General features: G+C 34.6%; 3 protein-coding genes across 3 annotated transcripts; all 3 read right to left on the reverse strand.

Moving 5' to 3' along the window:
• Positions 1-4,163: 4,163 nt before the first annotated feature.
• On the reverse strand, positions 4,164-6,933 carry LOC126732762 (red chlorophyll catabolite reductase, chloroplastic-like). The gene is made up of 2 exons (XM_050435763.1): positions 6,568-6,933; positions 4,164-4,924 (listed from the first exon to the last, which is right to left on the reverse strand). Exons 1-2 carry the CDS (start codon positions 6,901-6,903, stop codon positions 4,313-4,315), a joined length of 948 nt encoding a protein of 315 aa, XP_050291720.1. The 5' UTR covers positions 6,904-6,933; the 3' UTR covers positions 4,164-4,312.
• Positions 6,934-13,277: 6,344 nt separating this feature from the next.
• Positions 13,278-13,960, reverse strand: LOC126732763 (17.5 kDa class I heat shock protein-like). Its single transcript, XM_050435764.1, has one exon. The coding sequence runs from the start codon at positions 13,888-13,890 to the stop codon at positions 13,432-13,434; it is 459 nt and encodes a 152-aa protein (XP_050291721.1). The 5' UTR covers positions 13,891-13,960; the 3' UTR covers positions 13,278-13,431.
• A 4,576-nt stretch (positions 13,961-18,536) lies between these two features.
• Positions 18,537-19,320, reverse strand: LOC126732764 (17.5 kDa class I heat shock protein-like). The gene has a single exon (XM_050435765.1). The coding sequence runs from the start codon at positions 19,159-19,161 to the stop codon at positions 18,706-18,708; it is 456 nt and encodes a 151-aa protein (XP_050291722.1). The 5' UTR covers positions 19,162-19,320; the 3' UTR covers positions 18,537-18,705.
• Between the last annotated feature and the right edge of the window lie 2,463 nt (positions 19,321-21,783).

A 21,783-nucleotide genomic window follows, 5' to 3' on the forward strand; every position in this document is an offset into this window, starting at 1 on the left:
AGATTTGAGAAAGTAATTGAATACCGTATAAAGATGGAGAGCAGTAAGCAAAAAAAATTTCTTCAAGAATCAAAGATGGGCCAACGGAGAGAAAAGTGTGCTTTTTTTATGTTGGCCTTTTATTTTCAGTTAATAAATTTTTTTGGCAAAATTTTTAATCTTGATTTTCATGTTTTTAGAGAGAGAAAGAGACCATTCACCTTATGTTCATTTGGAAAATTTTATTGCTCTAAAAGTTTTTAAATTAGAGTATTACTAAGAGCTCGTTTGGATAATCGTTTTGATAATCAAAACGAGCATTTTTGTATGAAAATGCTAGAAGTCAAACGTTTGGCGTTGTGTTTATAAAGAAATCACGTTTTCAAATTGCCAAAAACTCACGTTTTCAAAACACAATGAGCTCAAGCTTTTTCAAAAACAATGGTGAAAACGCAAATATGAGTTTACTATCAAAGTTCTTTTTTAAAATATCCTCACAAAATCGCATAATGACCAAAATACTTAAGAAAAATTTATTGACTAGACACCATCAATCTCCTCTGTGCTTTTACTCGGTTGCCTCTGTCTATCTCCTGTCTGCCTCCAGTTGTTCACTTTTTGTTCCCTTGTCTCTCTTAGCTTGTTGCTTCATTGCCATTGCAAGGGTTAGTTGTCCTCACTGTTTTGCTTGACTAGAATCTTATGGGCAAGTATGAAAATTGGAGCTAAAGAAGATTAATGGGTGGCGCAGTAGGGATGAGAAAAGGAAGACAAGCAAGTAGAAAAGTAGTGATGTGGGGGTAGGCCCGAAGAAGATATATATAAGGACCGCGTTTGAATTAGACCCAGTATGGGATCGGGTTTAAGCCCAACAAGCCCAAACAATGAATTTATAGAGCGTGGGTAAAAGAACTAGTTCTACTCTAAAAGATGAACCATAAAGTTGCTAAATTAAGTTTATTAAACACAAGTAATGTAAGAAATTCTCTCCTCGACACAGCCTAAGAAACTTATTTTATAATGTCTTAATGATGAACACAGTTACTAGAACCCATAATGTTATTGTCTAGATTTTATAGTTTTTTCCCGATCCCCTTTTTAGGTCACCTTCTTATGCTATATATTACAATCTTGGTGTTATCTCTACCATACATGTGTAGGTTGGATTCTAGGAGCTCCTATCTGTCCCATCTAACACCTCCCAGAACCATCAAATAGTAGTTGTAAAGTTGCTTGGTCATTGTTCAGGTATCACATCCACATTAATGCGGCCAGAGAGTTAGTTGGGAGGTATTTAATGTGTAGGTAGCAGCCTTTGAAGATATTTGTTGCCTCCCTCTATTTACTCTTTGTCCATTGTCCAACTCCTAGTTGTGATATAACTTTGAAGAAGGTCTTGGGTGATATGACACTCTTACTGACCTTGGATCCTTGTTCCCAAGATGGCTTTTTTCCTCGGATGTGTGTTGGAATTATCTCGTACTATTTTTATTTCTCTCTTTATGCCATTCCCATTATAACCTCATTTGGTCATCCTCGGATTAGCTAATGTCCTCAGATTGGGCCATAAGCCCAATTCATACGACCTTAATAGTACCTCCTGACTAACCGGCCCCCACAATACACATGGGCAAAAATTGTAGTAGGAGTCTAGGAGATAGATTCTTTTAAAGTGGGTGTCCTGTTCTTTTATTTTTCTTATTTTTTTAATTTTTAAGAAAACTTTTTATTTTATTTTATAACAAGTCATTACCCTTAAATAAAAAAAAATAAAAATAAAATAAAAATAAAAAAAGATGCTATTATTATATGCCTTATTACAAGTTACAAGATGACAAATGAGCCTTAACAACATAGTTATGTCCATTTTGGTAAATTACACCTATCACATACATTTTACACCAATTTTATCCAAATGTTAAGTTTATAGAAACCACACTTTTTCATGATTTTACCAAATGGTTAAGTTTGATTTGATAAATAGTGTTTTCAAAACGCACGTTCTAAAAACATTATTTTTTTTAAATGCACTTTTTAAAATAACTTATCCAAACAAATCCTAAATGGTTGCAAAAAAAGTGCACATCTAAAGAGAGAGGATTTTTTTTTTTTTTTTAATAAATTTCATTTATTGGCTATTATTTGGATTTTTTTTTTTTTTTTTTTGAGAAGAGAGGTCTATATTTGGACATTAATTATTGCTAATATTTGGACATTAATTAAAAATTTTACAATGCAAGATAGATAGACAGTGTATTTTATAAACTAAAAGAGAGGTCTAAATTGAAATTTGTGTGCTGTAATTATGTGAGACAAATAATATATTCTAAATTTCTATTGCCTAACTGGCCTAGTGGTTCTATATACACCCTTCCTCTTTCATACATTATGAGAGAGAATCCATAGATCTAATACATTAGATATATTATCTATATACAGAATTACGTGTAATTTGTTAAGGCTTTCTTTATAAATTACGTGAACATATTTTGTTAGATATACAATTTTTAAAGCATTTGTTTCTTAGATATATAAGCTTAGTCAAACTCAAATTATTTTTCTCTCACTAAAATAAATTATTCCAATATGCATGTTGTTTATTATAGCTTAGTTTAGAAACTAAGCAAACTTATTTTGTTAGCTACACTTAATCAAAGCCTCATTCTTTCTTAGATACAGCTTACTCAATTCCAACTAAAAAAAAAGAAAAAGAAAAGAAAAGAAATCTCATTAGAATAAGTTGTACCAAAGTCATCCTATGTTGTGGAATTATTGCAAGAGTTTAATTGTTGTAGGCAGAAAATCAATTATGAACAATCATATTACTAATGAAAATGGACAGTTAGATGACTTAGATCAATATGAAAATGTAATCAAACATAAAAAATGAAAATGAAAATTTTGAAACATAAATGGTCAAACTAGAAACAGACTAAACTTTGGGCTCAGAGTTTACATAATTTTTAGTTTTTTAGTTTTTTTTTTTTTTTTTTTTTTTGAGGAAGTACATAATTTTTAGTTCAGGACGTGATTTTGATCTTAGTTTAGTTTAGGAGCCCCAAAATTTTCCTTAGCTTACTAGGAAATAAAAACAATTAGGCATAGGTGTTCACCTTTAAAAAATAAAATCCTATGGTTGACGACGATTCCATATAAATGGTAAAATGATAAAGGATAAACCCACACGCACATCAGCCCAAAAATCTAACACACAAATCCAAACATTCAAAAACATAGCGAGGGCACCGAAATGTCAACTATATATGTATAATCCTGACACTGTCCTTGCAAAGTGAAGTTGCATTTGATGCTAGAAGGCCGAAAAATAAAACTTTGAGAAAATATGTATTTGTATTTATTTGTCTATTTCGAATTAACCTTTGAAAGATATTTAAGATAAATTTTTCAGTGTTGGGAGATAAAAGGATTAAATGAGCTAATATATATTAGGAAACTTCAGCAAAAAACCTGAAATTTTTTCCATTAACAGAAACTTTTCTAGTTTATACTTTATAATAGTTAATGGTCACGAATGATATCAAATTACCGATTGTCCCAAAAGTGGAGGACATAGGGATCGCTCTGATACCATGTGATGATGTCAAGATTGTCAGTTACTTAAGTTCGTCCAGATAGGTCAGCACTGGCGTGTCTTCGTACCTGCAAGGTTAAGAACAAAGTCCTCTTTGAGTGGTCACCGGTGTGGTGCTAGCCACAGAGTCTCCGATGATAAAGTCAGTGAATGGAATTTGCAGAGAAGGCTTGGTTGTGAGAGCTAAAATGAGTAGCGAAATGATTAGTATTTTTTTGTGTGTACTTTGTTTTTGAAATGCATATATATATATATATATATATATATCTTTTCTTCTAGCCATTGTATTCCATTAATGGTGGCATAAGTGCTTCTTTTGTAATGCTTTTGGGCTCATTCAATGTGGATTTTGATGAGTATCCCAACGGTCTTCTTGCTAATTTGTAACTGTCTAGGATATTGAATGCCCTCTTTATGGCTTTTTTTTCATCGTCCATGCTAGGTCTATGTGGACAATGGTGTCTGATGGGTTCATCTGGACAATGGCATTTATTGGGCCTATCACTGTATTAAATTACTAATTATCCCAAAAGTTTATGCTGTTGGGATATAGTAAATTTAATTATTTAACTACATAGTTCTAACAAATGAATAAACCAAGAAACCTTGTTCAGTTGTAATATAAAACAGGAGAGCATATGTATTCAACAATTACATTATGTACTTTGGTTTTTTGGTTAACAGGCATATTATTTACACAAAAATTCAAAACATACATAATACACTGACCAAATTAACTTCTCATACAGTGAAAACATCTCGCATGGCTCCTAAAATTCTGTCTGCTACTTCTGGCCCAAACAACCTCGGAAAGTTCGAGCCTAGATCAACCTCAATAGTCTTGATCTTAATCAACCCATCCCTCTTTTCTAAAATAGCTCTCTCTGCCTCTCCCACTTCTCTCTTCCCACAAGCACATTGATCCAACCAGATTCCCAGCACTTCCTTTGCAATGGGATCCACATGATCTTTTATGACCTCCTCCACTCGTCCTGGCTGACTTGCCTCTGTCTCAATTCGAACCATAATAGCAGTGGGAGAGACTAAGGAACGGATGTAAAGTGATGAAGAGATATAGGGTTTAACCTCAGGAATTTTCTCAAGTATCTGCTTACGTGTGTCCAGCTGGGTCTCTTCATAGAAAGTGTGAAGGTAGTCTGGACAGAGGACAAGGTCTTTTCGAGGAGGCAAATCAAGAATAAGGATTAATGATGTTGGGCTGCTCTGAATGAGTTCAATAAGAAAATTTGGTGCATCTGTTAAAGGGTTCAGAAAGGCTGAAAGGCTTGTGATGTTCAATGCTCCTCCCGTTGGTAGCTCGCAGTGTATCCAGCTACCTAATATAAAATCAATCTGATAAAATAATGTTTAGAATTCAGACCCCAAAAAAAGGGTACGCCCTTTTCAAAAGTAAAGAAAAAATTAAGGTGCATTAAATACAAAACATACGATATATGTTGTTCACACCAATTGTCAAAGATCGATGGAGAACAATTATTGTGAAACAGTTGCCCTACAAGGAACATAGAAGTAAACAGATGATGCCATGCTCCAATACACCAACTCATTACAACTGAACCCAAATATAACTGGGATAGAACTAGGTTGAGCATGGCAAGACCAGAAAACTATCCCCCATTCTAAGGAAGTTCAGACATTACATTGTGGCTAACTAACAAGAAACACACTTGATTCAGACATTACATTTTGGCTAACCAACAAGAAACACACTTGATTCAAACAGCTCGAGCAAACAGCATTCAGGCCTTGAAGAACAAAGGGCTGAATCCAATGGCTGTTTGCTCAAGCTTACAACAATTTGGGCTTGTTGAATCATCATCCCGGAGAAAACACTGTTTGTTAAATTAACAACTGCAACCCAACCTAAATAATTTTGCAATTGCAAATGAAGTCCAAGCCACAGACTTAAAAAGCAAAATCCCATGATCACCTTAGTAAGGTAAAGTAGATGCCAATTTCCCCAAGACTAATCTCACAGTTGCAATCATAATTATGATAATAATTCCCATAAGCGAGCATGAAAAAAAATTACCTTGATTTTATTTCTCCTGTTATATTACACTTATATGTTAAGATAAAGGTGAATTTGACTACTAGAAATGATGTCCATACAAGCATGAGCCGGTATAAGCCTATGGTACAAGTTTTCAATTTCTATATATACAATATGGATGGGTTCAACTCTTCCCAAGAGCCTGACCAATCTACCCTACTAACTATACTCACTAATCGCCATAGCTATGGGATTTGTGTCCCAGCATATGATTCTTAAATCCGGAGCCACTGGCTCTACTGCTTCATATTAAACAAGTACATGAAGATGAACCGCTATTAAATTTATACGAGGGGTGATTGATTTATTAGAAGATTATTGTAGTGATATATCTTTGGACCATCTAACTTGAAGAGTTCCCCATACACCAAAAATTTCAGACCCATGGGCCACTGTATAAAGTAACTTGCTAGCAATCTTTGGGAACAGAATTTTGCGTAATGTTGCTACTACTTATTCAAATTCTTATGCCATTTTCCCTGAACAACTTCAAAAATCGCACCCAACATTCCCACCTTTCAAACACCCACCAACTATTGTATGCCAGAAACTACATCTCTCAGGCAGCACATCAAACAAGCTATGAGCAACAGCCAAATCACCATGTCTATGGAGAATTCGTTTCAATTTGGACCGGTCTCAAAGGATGGGTCCAACTTTAAATTTGGCTCAAAATTAGGTAACCAAACACTTGCTAAATCCTATTTTTCCAACATGTTTTTGCATCAATTTACATTCATGCAAGTAAGTTTTCATAGTTAACTGTAATCTTTCGATGAGCAACCTTGTTTTCGTTTTCAGTGAAAAAAAAAATGATATTAGTTTTCGTGCCATTTAAAGGACCTAGCGGTTGAAACGATAACGAATTATTAACAACTAAAACGGCATAAATTGTGTGCCGTTTATCAAAATGAAATCACACCTGAGAGTGGGAAGGCTTGTTGCCAGATCTGGTGTGAAGTGAAGCATGGGCGGACCCAGTTTGGTTCTGGTAGTACTGTACATCCGGCGGTAGACTACAAGGGAGGAGCTGCGACCCAAGGCGGTTCTCCACCGTTGATACAAGATCAACCATCAGGTTTCTGTGTGGGGCCGACAAGTATGGGAACTCCTTGAATTTTGTTACCCCGAATTCGTTGTTCAACTCCATCTGAGATGATGATGCTGAGGAGGAGAAGGTTTTAGACCTTGACCTTGAGGAACTTGGCGAGAAGTGGCTGCTGAAGAAGATCACAGGCAGTGTGAGTCTCACAGCCATTTATTATTCCTTTCTACTCACCGCGCTGTCCCATGTCTATCTATATGTCTAATTTGTCTATTGCATGCATGCCGAAACGGTGCGTTTTGTGGAGTGATTATAGGATGCTGTTTGCATCAAAAATAAAAATTTTTTTTTAAAATTTTTTTTTTTTTTTTTTTTTTTTTTTTTAATTTTATGTACAAAAAGGTTTTGAATACCATTTTGTTGTCTGTTTCTTTAAAACATTCCCATCAACACTTCTAAAAAAATTTAGCATTTATCATCTTAAAAACTAATTTTATAATATATAACACATCATTTTACAATATCTCTTACATCAAAACTTCTATTTTTTTAACGTTTCATTTAAATATTCTTTCTTTATTATTTTTAATTCATTTTTTATTTTTCCTCTTTCTCTCTCCTCTGTCTCTCTCTTTCTCTCCTTTATCTCTCTCTTTATTAAACAAATAATTTTTTTTTTTTTTTTTTACAATCTTACTACAGTGGGCTGCTTTCTCTCCTCTATCTCTCTCTTTATTTTTTTTTTTGGAACCCCTATCTCTCTCTTTATTAAACAAATATATATATATATATATATATATTTTACAATCTTACTACAGTGGGCTGCTATCTGCTCTCTTTCTCTCCTCTATCTTTCTCTTTATTAAACAAATAAATTTTTTTTTTTACAATCTTACTACAGTGGGCTGCTATCTGCTAGAGATAGCAGCCCATTGTAGCTAGATTGCAAAATGAATAGGATTTAAGAGTTTTGATAGAATATGCTTTTTGATCTTTTGATGCTAAAATGTAGCATTTATAGCATTTGAGGGTATTGATGAGAATGCTCTTATGGGACAGAATATTTTCATACCGACTTATTTTGATGCACTATTTTGAGATTATTGTTAATATATATAATATGATATAAATTAATAATTTTAAAGGGGAGGTTTAAAAAAACTTTCAATAAACTAATTAGATTAGTTATTAAAAAACTAAAACAATTCGGTTTTTTTTTTTTTTTTTTTTTTTTTTTTTTTTTTTGTAAATAAACATGAATGTTGGGACATTTGTAAAATCATGATGGTACAAAAGGTAAACAAGTCGAACGATACAAATTGAACAGAAATCATTATTCACCATAGCCATCTTATAACAAGACAACACACCAACTAAACCATTTTAATAATGCCACTTGTACCACTATAGCATGTAGAAACTAATTGGCCCATTGTTATTTACTCCAAAGCACTGGTTTGAGTGTGCTAAATACTAAAGGACCGTGTGGTATGGCAATTTAAGTAACACTTTTCAGTTTTTAAATAATATTACATGTATTTTCATATATTTTTTCACCCACACGTATTTCCAAAAAATACAATAACGTTATTAGAATAACGTTACCAAACAGCTCTTTAGGGGGTGTTTGATAATATTGTTCTAGTAACGTTATTTGTATTTTTTAGAAATACGTGAGTGAAAAATGTGTGAAAATACATATAATGTTGTTTAAATACTGAAAACTGTTGTTCTAGTTACACTACCAAACAGCCCCTTAGTTTCTCGGGGCATGTTAGTGTTGGTTGATTTTGGAGATGAGTCCAAGAGCCCATATTGTTGGTTGATATTGGTGATGAGTCCACGTGCCTATCTGAGTCCATGGAGAAAATTCTGGGTGAGATGAGCTTACCTTCTCGAGTCCATGAGCCTATATTGTAGGTTGATTTTGGCAATGAGTATTATTGATTTTTGCGATGAGTCCACTGGTGTTGGTCCTGAAATACTAGTTTCTGTTATGTTTTTTTTTTTAATGGTGAAATGTGACTTAGGGTTTGTTTGAAATCCGTTTATTTTACTGAAATTGAAAACTTTTTGCTGAAAATATTGTAGATAAAGGTAAATGTTAATTGAAATAATACAGTGGGATTTATAAATAATACCAAAAAGTGTAGTGGGAATGAATAGTAGCAAAAATAAGCTGAATAATAAAATAAGTTGACAAAAAAAAAAAACCTAGCCAAACAGACACTTAATATTATTATAGATTTGACCTTTTTATTTATTTTTGTTTGATTTTTATTTTACTAAAAAAATTAATAATTAAATAAATTTTGAGAATTTACTTTTCCAAAAAAATTAATCTGACTATATAAATTGTCGTTATAATGTACTGTATTTGTCTACAAGGACATTCCACCTCCATCCGAAAGGTTTTCCCATAAACTCAGCTCATACAACTTTCAGTCAGTCTCAGAGGATGCAAGGTATTTTTTGGATCTACTAAGGGATGACAGTGGAGGGCATTGGCTGAAGATTAAAAAAAAAACACTTTCCACCGGCCGCGCTTACTCAAGCTTTCTACGATGCAGTATCTGACTCCCGGAACTCTCCTAACTTGGTTGGTTCCTTCAAACGAAGGATCGAACACAAGGTATTTTAAATATATATATATATATATATATAAAATAATTTGTGGCATTTACTGATTCTTTCTTTTCTTTTTTTTTTTCTTTTTTTTTTTTTTTTTTTTCAGGTTTTTGAATTTGAAAGGTCACCAAATACTCTGAAGCTCGTTGACAATTCCATTTGGATTATAGTTCCTGACACTGAATGGACTGGCTTTCTGAATGGGCTGATTCAGATGTTAAAGGTTCAAGCTGAGATGCGATTGGCTATTTGGTTCGAAGATATTCAGACTGAGTTCAGGGGTTTAGAGCTCCATGGAAATCACTTTGGCTAATTCGTTCCATACGGAATGAGTTCAGTGGCTCTGTCACAGGAAGTCACAGTTTGTGAAATGACCAATTGGGCTTTGTGACTTTCAATTGGGCGAGTTTGTGAATTGTGTAAGACAAAATTCAGAGTGCAACGGAAACAAAAAAAAATATAAACATACATTCGGCCCATAGTTGTTTAAATATTTAGAGAAAAAAAAAACTCACTATACGATAATAGTGTTTATAAAAGGTGTCTTCTAGTCTATGACTTTTATTTTACATATTTCTTTTTAATGGAGACAGACTAAATATAGAGGCTAGACTAGGGACCCTTTTAAATTAAGATTTGTTTCATAACCCTCCTTCCATCAAGGAGTTTAAAACTAGTAACTTCAAGGTGTTTATTAACCAAAGGAATTATACCAAATGAGAGTTACTTAGAAATTGTTATTCACCATAACGTCTTTCACAAATAAAATCTTTAAAACATGAATTTTCATTTATCACTTAAATGTGAGCCACATAAAGTTTTCTTGAAATCTTATATTCTCCCACTTGGCCCACTTGACATTTAAATTACTTGATAAATGATATTAACTTTAACATGGCCATGATATTACTCATGTCAACTAGTTGTGAAATGCTCCCTCTCAAATAAAGAATCTAATACACGAATCATGGCTGTAATACCCTTAAATATGAACTTGCTTCAGGTCAACAAATCAACTGAGATAAAACACAACTGTTTTTTAGTTCCAACACACCTCGGTCTATGCAGGAAAATATCAAAGCTTTGCTTGGTGTCTCGGCCACTTCCCATTATGAAAATTACTTGGGCCTCCCATAATTTATCGAAAGAGCAAAAACAAAAAGTTTCATCTATATCTGCGAACGAATATGGCACAAAATTCAAGGTTGGAAAGAGAAATTATTGTCGAAAGCGGGGTGAGAAGTCTTGATTAAGGCTATTTTGCACCTTTACCATGGGGTGCTTTAAACTATCAAAGAGTTTATGTAAGGACATTGAATCTCTTATTCGGAAGTTTTGGTTGGGATACAAGGGAGATAACAAAAAAAAAAAATCATTGGGTTGGGTGGAATAAACTTTGTCATCCTAAATGCCAAGGTGGACTGGGTTTTAAGGACACTGAAAACTTCAATTTGGCTCTATTGGGAAAACAGGTGTGGCACCTATTACACAACATGGACTCGCTCTTCTACAAGGTATTTAAGGCAAAATACTTTCCAAACTGCTCTGTGTTGGGTGACAGTGTAAGGCAGAAAGGTTCCTATGCATGGTAGAGGAAAGCAAGAGAAGTGGTCGGGCTAGGTGCGGCTTAGAGGATTGGTGATGGGAAGAAGGTTTGAATTAGGGGTGATAAATGGCTTCTGAGTCAGCAAGCAAGTCAATTTTTGTCTCCCCAGAAACACTTCCCAAGCAACTCTCGATTCTGCACCCTCATTGATAAGGATAACCCAAGCTAGATTGTTAATCCGGTACAAGAATAATTTCTCCCCTCTGAAGCTGAAGCCATTAAGCACCCGCTCCACTAAGGACACCCTCATATGGCGAGGAACAAAAAACAATACCTATTCCACAAAGAGTGCTATCGTTTACTTGCAGAAACTTCAGCTGCTGCAAAACCAGGTTCATCAAATCCTCAGGCTCATGAGGCTTTTTGGTAGAAACTTTGGAACCTTGATGTCCTAAACAAGGTTAGACATTTCATGTGGAGAGCTTGTAATGAGTCTCTGCCAACAAAAATGAATTTATTCAAAAGGAAAGTCATTGCTAATCCCACTTGTGACCGATGCCATTGTGAAAAGGAAGATACGATACATGCTTTGTGGGGCTGCATTAGTCTTAAGGAAATTTGGTGGGAAGAACAAACCTGCAAAATCCACCTGCATAAAAGTTTTGCAAATTTTAGGTACCTTTTTCAAGATTTTGTCTTTTTCAACGTTTTGTCCTTTACAAAAGACCAATGCTGGCTGAGACCTTTGCGATTCTAGCTTGGAGTATCTGGTTTAACCGAAATGCTAAAAGAATGGGCAAGAGCTTCCTGCTAAACCACAAGATTTACATAGATGCAATTGAGCGACTACATGAGTTCCAAATGGCTCAGGTGTAGCCCTCGACTCTCCCTCTTTCCTCAAGCACTCACTCTCCTCATTGACACACACACACCCCCCCCCCCCAACAGGTCTCACATACAAACTGAACTTCGATGGGGCTATTTTTTTAGGATGTTCGAATGACAGGTATTGGGATTGTGATCCGCTACTCTAAGGGCGAAGTGATAGCTACTCTCTCTGGAAAAAACCTCTCTGCCCCGTACTATAGAAGATATAGAAGCTTTGGCTTGCCGAAAAGCCATGTCTTTTGCACATGAGGTAGGATTGCGAGACATGGTGATCGAAGGGGACCCTGAAACTATCATCAAACACTTCAGCTCTAAATTTGATTGTCTGGCATCTTTTAGCAATATAGTGGAAGACTCAAAGTGTGTTGCTCTAAATTTCCATTCATGTTCTATTTCTCATGTAAAACGCAATGGCAATGCTATTGCTGATAAGTTAGCCAAATTGGTAAAACATTCTATTGCCCCTCAAATCTGGCTAGAGAACATCCATAGTGATGCTACCTACCTTGTTTGTGTTGACAAAAGTTTTTGTTGAAGTAAATAATACTCCTTTCAAATCTCTCAAAAAAAAGAAAAAAAAAGCCAATTTAACTAGGCAAGCCCAAATTAAGCTCGAGTCAAGTGAAGGCCCAAAACTCCTTCCTTCCTATTTAGGCCTTCCATGCCACTAAGGGATAGTAGCATTGCTTTCTAACCAGCCCAATTGTATTCGGCTAGTTTCCACCATAAAAATGTATCCCCATGGTCATTCAAGTATTCCTCTTTAGTCTTAAAAAGAGTCCACTTATTATGAATTCTCCCAAACCATCACTCAGAAGTCAAAACCTCTTCTGAAGCTCACTTTCACTCTTACATTCCTCTACTCAATAAAACCTTTCTAATTTCTATCCACTTTCTATGTTTCTTGGGTATAAGTGTGCGTTTGGCCTTTTTTTTGGGTCCCATGACACTGTTCATAAAATCATCAAAATCAGTAAAACGCTCATATCAATGTATTTTTTGGTCTCATAACACTATTTACATATTTAAAAATTATTTTGTTACAATACTTTCAACAATAAACTTTTAATTTTCAACAAATAAGTGATATCCGAATAGATCATAAATGTTATATTTCGTAAGTTTCTTCTTTCTAGTTTCTAGGTTAAAGTGTCATATTTTGTGAAGAGCATATTTGTGACCTTCCAACATATATACCAGTATTTGGTAAAAGGATTTGTCAGCCATAAGCCCATAAAACTTATAGAATGCAACTAACCGTTCTTAAATGTTAGGCCCAAATTACAAATTGTTCACTTAGCTTTACCAAAAACTCATGCTTAAATTTCAGAATTTATTCATCTTTAATCCTCCTGTTAATGTCTATTAAGTGCCCAAAAATGTAGTCTTAAAAATCCCATCAATTAATTAAAAAGTATTTTTTGAAAAATTAAAAAAAAATGGAGGGGTAATTTACTCAAGAGGAATGCACTGAAATTTCAGAAAAGAAGAAGGAATAAGGACCAAAAATACTAGAACATCAACAAAAAAAAAAGGCCAAATTTTATTATTATCATTTTTTTTTGGCTAATAATTAGCCAAATTTTATTATTTGCATAGATATTTAATATTTTGTGCGAACACATCGCACATACAACATGCACAGCTAAGATTAATCATCATGTTCCCAAAAAGTACAATCAACCAGAGATTTCAATGGCCTTAACATCAGTTTTCTTCACCTCCACCTTAGGAACAGTAACAGTAAGAACCCCATTCTCCATCGCAGTCTTAATCTGATCCATCTTCACATTCTCCGGCAACCTGAAACTCCTCACGAACTTGCCACTGCTCCGCTCGACACGATGCCACGTGTCATTCTTGTCTTCCTTCTCTATCTTCCTCTCTCCACTAATCCGAACCACTCTGTCATCTTCGACCTCGACTTTCACTTCCTCCTTGTTTAGCCCAGGAAGATCGGCCTTCAACACGTGAGCTTCTGGGGTCTCTTTCCAATCAACACGAGTACTGTTAACGAAAGCAGAATGCTCTTTGGAAATTTGGGTTGGGAAATCCTTAAATGGGTCCCATACGTTTAGAGAGAATGGGTCGAAGATATTGCTGCGTTGGCCACTTAAGAAGCTTGGAATCATCGACATTTTTTACCTTTGATGTTGTTATGAATAATTTCAGAGACTCAGATTTTAGCTGAAAATTTTTCGATGGTTGAGGAATTTGATGGGATAAAATAGGTAATTAACCTTCAAATTCTAACTATTTAGTTAGATGGTTCAGTTATGAAAGTAATTTGTATTATAGCATCTCGAGTCTCTTAGACTCGATTTTGGCCTATAAATCGAGTATAAAAGACTCGATTTTCATGGCCTGATGTGGCATTTTTTCCACGTCAGATTGGTGGAAATCGAGTCTTTTAGACTCGATTTACAACTCTTATATATCACCCAAGATCAAAGAACAGAACCCAGAAGCCAATCTCTTTCAAATTTCAAATACTGCCTCGGCGATCTCTCCGGCGACCCAGATCGCGCCCCGGCGACCCAGACCCAGATCGCGCCCCGGCGACCCAGATCGCGCCAGGAGCGCGACCCAGGTCGAGCGGCCAGGCCAGCGCGACCCAGGTCTAGCGGCCAGGGTCGCGCGACCCAGGTCGCGCGGCCAGGGTCGCGCGACCCTGGCCGCTCGACCTGGGTCGCGCTGGCCTGGGTCGCGCGACCCTGGCCGCGCGACCTGGGTCTCGCTGGCCTGGGTCGCGCGGCCAGGTCGCGCTGGCCCTGGCCGTGCGACCCAGGCCGCGCGGCCTGGGTCAGTTTTTGCGCGGTTTTCAGATTGATTTTGTTCTTGGGTTTTTTGAAATGAGAATGGAAGAACGACGAACAGACACTTTGATTTTGTTCCTGGGTTTTTTGGAAGTCTGAAAAATGAGAATGGAGAAGAACTGCTCTTGGGTTTTTTGGATTTGGAAGTTTGAGAATGGAGAAGAACGAACCAAACACACCAAACACTTGATAGTTGAAAATGTGTACTGTAGATGTAAATCGAGTCTTAGAGACTCGATTTACAGGTGGACCTCTCCTGACACAAGTGCCACCTCGGACCCGATCAAACCATGAAAATCGACCTTCAAAAAGTCGACTTATAGGCAAAATCGACTCTCTTATACTCGAGATGCTATAAAACCAATTAGTTTGATAACTAAGCCTATTAACTAAATAGTTAAAAAATTAGTGTTAGTTACCTATTTTATCCAATTTGATGGGTTGGGTATTTATATGTTGACTAAGAGGATTCTAGTGTAGTCTAGGCCCTGTTTTACTTTGGTGATTTTTGGTTATTTGGAACTTTCTAGGACCATTGAGAACTATTTAGGAGCTACTTTGTGGGCACGTTTATAGGGCCTACTTGAAGCTTGAAGAGACTCATGGCCCTTCGTTTAACAAGTCCCTTGTATATTACGCATTTATAGTAACCACATCAGTTCATCTATAATTTTCTAAAATAGAAAAAAGTATCAATTTTACACATTTTAATTCAAAAAAACACCCACATTAGTCTTTGTAAAAATGTGCAAATATACACTATGGCCGTGTAAATAAACAATAACCGTGTATATATATACACGATTACTGTTCACCGTGAAAATGACTTTTTTATTCTTTTTTCTCTCTCCTCTCTCTACCTCTGACTCACCTCACTCTCTTTTTCTCATTTCCTTTCTCACCTCACTCTCACCAATCAACTCTCTCTTAAAGCCAATCAGCCTCTCTGATCAAATACAGCGGTGATTCTGACGGACCATGAAAATGACGGACCATGATCTGACGATCCAAGGCCTTGACTCAATGAACGTCGGTGATTCTAACGGGTTTGTTCAATTTGATCGTTGATGGTGGCTGGGTGTGGGTGATTTTAGGTTTGTGTTAGGTCTGTAGCTCGACGGAGAAGACGATGGCTGGCTGGGTGTGGGTGATTTTGTTGAAGTATGGGTGTGGGTGTGGCTTGACGGATTTTGTTGAAGGGTGGCTAGTTGGGTATGGGTGTGGCTCGACGGAGAAGACGAGTTTGTGAGTTTGTTCTAGAGGGAAGGAAATAATAAAAAATGTAAAAAGAATGAATATTTTATTGAATAAATGTATAAAATAGATAAACTGATGTGGGTGTTTTATAAAGGTAGATGTGTAAAATAGAAAAAGTAGGTTTTTTCTTGCAAAATATACAGAAAATTTGCACGAACTAATATGGTTGCTCTTAAGCCCAACAATATATACTAGTTTGGCGTGCTCCACACGTGCGATGAGGCTCTTTTTTATTATTTTGAATTTAATATAATTTTTCAATTTGAATTTATCTATTATTAGTGAGGTTACACGGAATGAATTTTTAAGAAACTAAAATTTAGGATTTGAAAAGGAATAAATTGCAAGATTTAGTGTGTGCTAGTTTTTAGGAAAAAAATATATCAAAAGTGCATGAGATATATTCAAATAGAGAGTGTGTTAATTTTTAGGAAAAAAAAGTTTATCTGGTAATTTTTTTTAAAATTCTGTTGAATTACAATTTTAAATCTATTTTTTGTTTTGTTTTTTAAGAATAAAAATTATCTAATTAGATTTGGGGTATTTTTGACATTTTACGAAACTATAATTAACTTTTTGAATCTTTTTAATATATAGAAGTGATTATATTTTAGAACTAGTTCTTTATTATTATTTTTATATAATACAAGATAGAAATTTTATTCTAACTTAATCTAAGTGTATGTGTGTGTGAAGTTTCCTCTCAAGATTTGTATCTCAGTACTCGAGACTTGTACCCCAATGCGCAGTATTATATTTTAGAACTAGTAGCCAGCTTGCAATACGCAAAAAAAAAATGTAAATAAAAAAAATAATAATATATGATATATATAATTAATTAGGACTTAATTAGAGAATTTGTTAAAAAAAAAGACTTATTTAAATTATTATAATTAATTCAGAAAAGATACCATCTAATTTAATGAAAATTTGTTTTTGTGTTATGAACTTGGGTTGGTTTATTGAAAAAGAAAGATCTGATTAGTTTAAATTGATATGTTTTGATATTATTTTGTAACTCTAAAGTTCAAATTAAAAAATAAATATTAAAGAGTCTGTGACAATAAGTTAATAATTTTAAATCTCTTAAAAAATTTACTCTTCATTTCTCTCACTAGCAAAATTAAAATTAATAGTATTTTGGACAAAGTCATTACCAAAATTCATTATTCAATATCTAAAATTCAATAGTACAAAGAGAGACAATCACCATCTCATACATGATATTTATCCTTATAATGGTTATTCAAATTTATTTTTAGAATTAAAATTTTTAAAATATGTTATATATATATATATATATATGAAAATAGTTCAATTAGCGTATTAAGTTATGTAAAAAGGCTAAAAAATTTTTTTAATACATGTGTCACTTATAAAATATTAACTAACAATACATATTACACTATATCTATAGCTATCCTAAATTAAAAATGATAAAATCTTATTTAAGATAGAGTATGTCACAATAAATACTAAGTGAATTAGAAATGTACATACAGACAAAAAAACAAAAGACAGCGGCCACAGCTGCACACACAAACATAGTGGAGGAGAAGCTTGTGACATGAGCATTTTTGTCCAAATATTTTTGTCCTCATTTTCTCCCCAGTTTGGAGATATTGTGTTTTGGTAGACCAGGAAAGAAAACTCTTAAACCCTGCCAAAATCTCTTCCCTTTTTTCACTCTTAACCAAACAACCACAAACTTCATTTTCTCTTCTCCATTTTCCATACTTTTTATAATCATTCTAACCAAAAAATGAAACCTAAGAGAGAGAACAAAGAAATATATATATATATATATATATATATATGTGTGTGTGTGTGTGTGTATGTAATATTAAAAATAATATAATACCTGTTTTCCAATTAGCTCAACTAGTAAAGTTTTTAATAATTAAATAAGAGATTTAGAGTTTAATATCCACCTACATAAAAAATCGATTGATGTCTTGATTTGATTATAACATGAAGAGAGAGAAATATACACGTATTTGCTCCATGTGAAGGCCCAAACTCCTTCCGTCCTTCCTATGTGGGCCTGCTGATCTTCTTCCATGCCAACAAGGGATAGACAAATTTCTTTCCTTCCAACCCAATTGTTTTTGGATAGTTTCCACCACAAAATTGTATCCCCACGGCCATCCAAGTATATTGCTCTTGAGCCTTAAAAATAGCCCTCATATTTTGAGTACTCTCAAACTTTCACTCAGAACCTCTTCTAGTTCTAAAGCTCATTTCCACTCTTACGTTCCTTTACTCAATAAAACCTTTCTATCTACTTTTTATGTTTTTGGTGGGTATAAATGTTATATTTTGTAGAGTTTCTTCTTTCTAGGTTAAAATGTCATATTTTTTGTGAAGTGCATGTTTGTGAGCTTCCAACTTGGTAGTAAGATTTTTCAGCTATAAGGCCCATAACACTTTAGGCTGGGAAGCTCAGCAAAAAATATATGAACCCAGAATGCAACCAACCGTTGTTAATTTTTGGGCTAAATTACAAATTGTACCTTCTAAATTTAAATAAAACTCAATTCAATGCTTAAATTTCAAATTCATTCAATGCAGTCCTCAAACTTTTAATTTTATTCAACCTTTAATCCTCCTATTGAAAATGTCTGCAAAAATGCAGTCTAAAAAATCAATTTAAGAGGATTTCACAACAAAAGAAGGAAATAAGGACCAAAAATACTTGAACATCAACAAAATTAGCCAAAAAGTATTATTTGCATAGATATTTTAAGCGAACACTTCGCACACACAACATTCACAGCTGAGATTAATCATGTTTCTCAAGGCACACACATACAGACACACACACGCAGACACACACTTTTCCATTCCATGAAGCTAACAGAACATGACCCACAAACAAAATCAACCAGAGATTTCAATGGCCTTGACATCAGGTTTCTTCACCTCCACTTTAGGAACAGTAACAGTGAGAACCCCATTCTCCATAGCAGCCTTGATCTGATCCATCTTCACATTCTCCGGCAACCTGAAACTCCTCACAAACTTGCCACTGCTCCGCTCGACACGATGCCACGTGTGATTCTTGTCTTCCTTCTCTATCTTCCTCTCTCCACTAATCCGAACCACTCTGTCATCTTCGACCTCGACTTTCACTTCCCCCTTGTTTAGCCCAGGAAGATCGGCCTTCAACACATGAGCTCCTGGGGTCTCTTTCCAATCAATACGAGTGTTAACGAAAGCAGAATTCTCTTTGGAAATTTGGGTTGGGAAATCCTTGAATGGGTCCCATACGTTTAGAGAAAATGGGTCGAAGATATTGCTGCGTTGGCCACCGAAGAAGCTTGGAATCATCGACATTTTTGAACTTTGATGTTGTTGTAAATAACTTCAGAGACTCAGATTTTTGCTGAATTTTTTTCGATGGTTGAAGGATTTGATGGTTGGGTATTTATAAAGATGACTAGGAGGATTCTAGTGTAGTCTAGGCCTGTTTTTTGTTGTGAGATTTTTGGGTTCTTTGGAACTTTCTAGGACTATTGAGACCCATGTAGGAGCTATTTTGTGGGCACGTTTATAGGACCTAATTGAGGCTTGAAGAGGCTCATGGCCCATGGTTTAACAAGTCCCTTGAATATCTGGCCTTTGTAGCCCGACAATATGATTATATTGTAGAACTAGTAGCTACCCTGCAATACGCGAAAAAAATTGTAAAAAAATAAGAAAGAAAGAAAATTTGATATATATTTAATTAATTATATAATTTGTGAAAAATGAATTATTTAATTAATTCATAAAAGATAACATCTAATATAATGAAAATTTGTTTAGTGTTATGAACTTGGGTTGCTTTATTGAAAAAAAAAAAAAGATCTGATTTGTTCAAATTGATATGTTATTGTTGGGAATATTACACAAAGTAATAAAAGAAGAATAAAATAACACAAAAGACAAACAAAAATAGATAACTTGGAGGCACAAAATTATTATCTTTAGACAATATTTGCCCCCACACTCTTATTGTTAAAAAATTCTAGCAAATTTGTCCCATAGGATACAACCAAGATGTTGGGTTCTACAGATAGCAATTCTAAAGAATAACCACAGATTTTCTTGTGTTTTTCTCTAACTTACTATTCTAGAGAATAAGCCTTTATTTATATCCATAGGGTTATATTTCATCAAAAGGCATGTATGAAGAGTTAAAATATTTCATAAAATCATTCACAATGCTTGAAACCTCTTCAAACAATCAAAACAGTTACCAGAAAATTCTACAGAAAACTCCATTTTTACGAGTTTCGATCGGTCGAGAGTTCCTTTCGATCGAACAGGAATCGAGTATCGATTGAGACAACTAGAGACTCCAGGATAGATTTCCTTATCATTTCGATTGATCGAGCAAAAGTTTCGATCGAAAATACTAAATTTCAAATTTTCATTTAGAAAATTCTAGAACTTGAATTTTTTACTTTATCGACTTTATAAAACAATACTCTCTAAACTCAAATATCATTATTACAACTTATCTATGTATATACTTGTATATACAATAGTAAAACATTATTTTGTAAATCTAAAATTCAAATTAAAAAATAGATATTAGAGTTGAGCCTGTGACAATAAGTTTACAATTTTAAATCTCTCAAAAAATTTACTCTAACTTTTTCCCTCTATTAAAATTAAAAATAGAATTAATAATTTTCCAAACAATATCATTGCTGAAATTCATTATTCAATACCTGAAGTTCAATAGTACAAAGAAAGACAATAACCATCTCATACATGATATTTATTTTTATACTTATTAATGATGCTGAAATCGTCAGTAGTTAGGTTCGTCTTGCAAGAGGTTGCAAATAGGAAATTCTCCCAAGTGGTCACCGATGTGGTGCCGGCCACAAAGTCTCCGATGACAAAGTTATAAAATAAAGTGTTGGAGTTAATCAGAGAATTGAGAGAACTCGTAATAAGAGTGAATACTGTATCTACCTTGCCTTGAGCTTGGTTGAGCATATAAATATGCTCTTCTTCTCACTAGTTGTTGGCCCTCTTGAACAGTGGTTTGAATGCCTTCTTCATAACGTCTCAGGCTTGCTTAATGTAGCCTTAATGGAGGTTACAAAGGTCTCTTCATCGATACATAACCGTCAGGGCATTGAATGGTGTCTTTATGACATTCTTCTTTGTTCAAGCTGGCTCGTCTGGACGAATGTAATTATCTGGTCTATCACTTATTATTCAAATTTATTTTTATACAAAATGACCAATTGAAGTGCATTCACAACTTCACAAGATAAGTGAATAGGGATGCCTCGTCAAAGTTTCAAACCCTTAATTATTACTTTCACATGATGAAATGGATAAGGTTAACTTGGATAAGAGCTAGTGCTTACTAGGATAATCTTCACATGATTAAGATTTAGAGGGCTATTTTCCAATGTAGTGACTGATAGGTGCACTCCATCTACCAAGGATAAGTGTTACTCTAAAGTTGTAAGATGAGAAAAAAAGAAAAGGGTTAGGCAAGAAGAGTCAATTGGAACTACAAAGAATTGTCCTCTTGAATCGAACATAATTTAACTTGCCGAGCCTAAATTAAGCTCAAGTAGTGTGAAGGTCCAAAACTCCTTCCTTCCTATTTAGGCCTGGTGATCTTCTTCCATGCCACTAAGGGATAGTAACATTGCTTTCCAACCAACCCAATTTTTTTTTGGATAGTTTCCACCACAAAATTGTATCCCCATTCAAGTATTCCTCTTTAGCTTTAAAAATGGCCCACTTATTTTGAGTACTCTTAAACCATCACTTAGAAGCTATTTTGAAGCTCACTTCATATAACAACCCAAGGAAAAACACTAACCACATCTGCGCTATACCTCAAAAGGACTAGTCACAATTGAGACTTCTTGTAGTTGTTAATAAAGCCCAGATCTACTCAGTAAATGCCAAATGTGGGACTTATCACACACCCACACACAT

Source organism: Quercus robur, chromosome 6 (assembly GCF_932294415.1).
Source record: "Quercus robur chromosome 6, dhQueRobu3.1, whole genome shotgun sequence".
Lineage (NCBI taxonomy): Eukaryota > Viridiplantae > Streptophyta > Magnoliopsida > Fagales > Fagaceae > Quercus > Quercus robur.